The 4,423-nt window shown below is 40.0% G+C and overlaps 1 protein-coding gene across 1 annotated transcript in view; it reads left to right on the plus strand.

Moving 5' to 3' along the window:
* Positions 1-4,423, plus strand: part of ANKRD44 (ankyrin repeat domain 44) — a 73,042-nt gene that overhangs the window by 35,969 nt on the left and 32,650 nt on the right. Inside the window, exons 12-13 of the mRNA XM_010019184.1 lie at positions 2,046-2,114; positions 2,844-2,984. Of these exons, the coding sequence (XP_010017486.1) occupies positions 2,046-2,114; positions 2,844-2,984 (210 nt within the window). The remainder of the gene's footprint in view (positions 1-2,045; positions 2,115-2,843; positions 2,985-4,423) is intronic.

Below are 4,423 nucleotides of genomic sequence, written 5' to 3' on the forward strand. Positions count from 1 at the left end.
AATCACCTGTTCCTGGGACAAAGTGAGTAAGGAAGAGGAGCTGTAGCTCCTGGGATGCTGCTGGCAGGGAAGTTATTCCTGGCCTCCGCCTTTGGACTGTGTCCTTGTCCAAAAATGCAACAGTGCCCATCAGATTGCAACCCTGGAGTCCAGACGCAGCTCATCTCCCTCTTTGCCATTTTTCAGGCACAGATTAAAAAGTTTCTAAAAGAAAAGACAACAAACCAAAACAACAACAAAAAAAACCAACCCCAGAACAAACAACCAACCCTCAACCTCCACATTAGAAAGTTAAGACTGTTGTTCTCTCAGGGTGGTGCATTCCTGGTAGGTGCTTGGAGGCCAGAAATGGAAACAAATGAAAAGTGAAATGCGTCAATTTAAGTTGTAAGCGTAGCATCCAGTTAGTTTAAATATTTCCAAGTAATTGTCAGTGGAGTGCTGTGAAGTTAACCTAGCAAAAGGACAAAGCATTTGGCAAGCACTGAGTTTTGACTCTTCTGTTGAGTACTTAATGGCTCAGCAAACAGCTGAAATGAAGCCTTGGCTAGAACCCAGCTTGTGTTCTCTGTGGTTATAGCAAGCAGAAATGGTCGTCCACAGCAAACACTTGGCAGTCTTTCTGGAAGTTGGTTTTTCTTCTCAGTGGACCAAAATGAATATCATAAAGTTTTTGTTATTACAAAAAAATAATAAAATTGATCCAAATACTGTTTCTATTATTCTTTTGGTATTACTCTTCTTGATACTTCTCTGACATTAATAGTGGAGGGATGACTGTTGCTTGGATGGAGATTATTATAGTATAGTTCAATAAGGCTGCACCCCAAAAGAATAATAAAAACAACCTGGAAGTCTGAAAGAAAAGGAAAGGCTTCATAAGAAGCAAAAGTGGCTCATGAAAATAAACCATATTTTTCCAGTGGTTTACTGCAACTGTCATCACTAAAAAGTGTTTTTATTTTTAGTACGTTGTGGTAAGTGTTCTGCAGCTATTTTATGCAATAGCAAATTAGAGTAGGGATGAACATATGCCAACATATTGCATCCAGTCTTTTTTTTTTTTCCTGGAGCTGGAGCTATAGAAAAAGGCATTCATTTATTTCCTGACACATGCCTGTTACTCCCATTACATTAATGGGAGTTGCATAGGTACTAGGAAAAGAACATGCTTCAAAGGCCTGCTCATCTGATTGTGAACACAAATGATTTATTGCCCCTGTGAATGACAAGGAGTCTTGGAAAGTGCTGCACTTCTTTATGTCATTTTCTGGCTTGGAGTCATGTATTTATTCACTTATATTACAAAAGATGTGAGAGTTGAGCTGTTTTGTTTTCTATTAAAAATCACCTGGCTTTAAACAAGATGAAGAAGCAGCTATGATGTGGTGAATTCCTTCAACAGATGTAAAGCAAAGGAGTCCAATTCATCCACTTATATAAATGCAATATTGATATGACAGTCACTTGAAATAGCTATGCCCCTTATTCAACCAAGCACTTAGAGATGTGCTTAAATCTGTCAATAGTCAACAAATCATGTAAAAGAATTACCCTAAGAGTAACTCTCACTAAGTAAACAGGATTTGAGCAAAGTGATTACTGTTGAATGCTTTGCTGAACGGGGGTGGAATTCGTTAAATGTCACCTCTTCATTATTGAACTGGCATTTTATGAGCTAGCAACAACTTTGATCTAAAATTCTCTTATAAAATGCCAGTTCAGTGTGGGAAGCATTAGAGTACAGCTCCCATTGCAAACCTCCAGACACACTGAATTCACATCACATTTCCTGTCCTCTATTTGGAAAACTACTTTTTTTCTTCTGAAAAAGGGAGGTTTAATGTTTTCTAGAAAAAAAGGAAATAAATTTTTAAAGCTTCATGTTCTGTTTGATTGAATGTCACATTGTAGTTGGCTGTACTTTGGTTTTGTGCGGCAAATAATACAAAAGAGAGTAACTTTCTCATTTTGGGAGGCAGGGGGCAACACGGATGTAAACTTCTGTTTTGTTTACGTTTTGTTTCCTTTACTTCTCTTTCCAGTAATGTTGAATGTATAAAACTCTTGCAAAGCAGTGGAGCTGATTTCAATAAGAAGGACAAATGTGGGAGGTAAGTAAATTATGAAACTTATTTGAAAAAGAAAAGAACCTAGAAGGCAAGGAAGAAAGACTTGCCTCAGTCTGGAAATCCTATCTTTTATGAAAAATGACAGTAAAATGAAGTAGGGGTTTGGCCTTCCCTGCAGAACTCTTGCTGCCACAGTTATATGCCAGACAGACAGGTGCAGACTTCATTAAATACATAAAAGCCATCCCACCTTCTTGAGTTTTCTGGTTTAAAAATATCACAGGTTTATTTTTTTTCCTGACTGCTTCTCTCATTGCCTGAATTCTTGTGCTTGTGTGCCCAAGACAACACCTGGGTTACAATGGGAGGATTGCTGTGATTTATGTACCTCCTGGAGGTTTTTTCCCCCCATATGAAGTGTTGCTGTGCCACCTAAATAAGATGCTGTGAGGGACACTGTGCTTTGCTCTGCCTCCCAGCAGGAAGAAAGTAGCATGTATGGCAGAACAGCAGCAGCGGCTGTCACTGGAAATAGGTTGTTTACAAGGCACAGGTTGGTGATCTGTATCCCATTAGGCTTTGTAGGAGCCCCAAAACTTCCTATTAACACAATATTTTGTTAGATTTCCATAACTTTGCATTTCATCACAGGAACATAAGGCACTGATGTTGAATGCTGGAAATCTGTAGCACTGCAGCAGTTAAGATTGCTTATTATCCCTGGTGGTACATATTGGAATAGGAGGTAACACATTGTCACTTATGTTGCAGGACACCTTTGCACTATGCAGCTGCAAATTGTCATTTCCACTGTATTGAGACACTGGTGACAACAGGAGCCAATATTAATGAAACAGATGACTGGGGACGCACCCCTTTGCACTATGCTGCTGCTTCTGACATAGACCGAAAGTAAGGAACCCTCTTTGTATTCCTTGTTTGAAGTGTTCTGCTAAATTAGAGTCATTCTATTCTCTTCATGATGCTATTTCACTCGAGCCAAAAAAATGATCCCGCTAGCAAAGGAATTTCTCTCAGATGTATGCATAACTCCACACTGAGTTGCTCTGACTATATGCCAAATCCCAAATGATGTGGCATTTCAGCTCAGTTACTTTTGATGTAACCCACAGTTTTGCAGCCACGGTGTCCTACTGAACTATTTCCACCACAGTCTTCTGTTTTCCTCTGTGTGGTTTCCTCACAAGAGTAAGCTCAGAGAATTTTCTACATCTGCTTTGCAAGTCCATCAGAAGGGATGGAGCAAGAGACAGCAGGAGAGGTTTTCCTAGGTGGGCTGCAGTGACAGGAAGACATTTAGCCATTCAGACAGACTTTCTTGAAGAGATGGGGTTAGAACTACCCATCAGTCTCTCTCCACTGTCAGAGCTGATAAAAATGCTCCTCCTGGCCAAACAGGTTGCTTTCAGAGACTTTAAAAAGAGAGAGGACTGGGGAATATCCTTTGGCAGAATGCAGTGTTGTTCTTGTGAGAAGGGGGAAAACAGCTGCAACACTTAGAAATCCTGTGGTTAGTGACTGCAATTCCTAATTCCCAGATAGCTGCATATTTTGGCAGTCTCTTCCTTATACTCTACAAAACAAGCTCAATTATCCTGTTAGTTCTCTCTTAAAACTGTTAGTGACCTGTATTTATTTTAGGTCATCCCATGTTTCTCTGTCTCATTCCTCTAGACACTAAGGTTTCTTGTGTAGTGAGGTCTGGTAAAAATATATCTGAGGCTGAGGCTTCACAGGAAAACTTTGGCTTAACTTTATGGTGGAGGTTTGGATGTCACACCAGAGCCTTGGTAGCTTCTTCATTTGCTGTGATGATACTAATATAGAAGATGTCTTCCCTATCGCCCTCAAACCTGAACAGTGCTGGGAAGAAGGCATCAGGATCTTCAAAGGTCTGTGCTTGGCATTACAATCAGAGTAGGCTTGTAGGAAGGCTTTCACCACTGTCCTTTCCTAATTCTGCCTTACTCAGGAGAGGTGTTACTTGGGATGTTGATAGTGTGATTTGGTGTGTGGTTTTCAGCTTTTGGCTCTTAGTAGGTGAAGTTCCTGCATTTAAACAAGCTCTTGGTTAACTTCAGGATGTATCTACTTCCATCCCTAATTAAAAAGAAAAGCTTGCTTTAGTCACATCCTGAACATTGTCAGGAGTATGTGGCCTTTATTTGCCCTCGTGGTCCAAGCCTAAATTGAATATGATGTTGTGATACTGTCTTCTCATTAAATTTTCCAGTTTGAGATGCTCTGGAAGAGGTCTTGTTACACAAATGAAATGCCGTTTGCAGCCCATGAGTTTATAGGTCAGCTTATTTTTTTTCTTGCTGAATGGC

This window comes from Nestor notabilis, unplaced genomic scaffold, assembly GCF_000696875.1.
Source record: "Nestor notabilis isolate BGI_N333 unplaced genomic scaffold, ASM69687v1 scaffold19827, whole genome shotgun sequence".
Classification (NCBI taxonomy): domain Eukaryota; kingdom Metazoa; phylum Chordata; class Aves; order Psittaciformes; family Psittacidae; genus Nestor; species Nestor notabilis.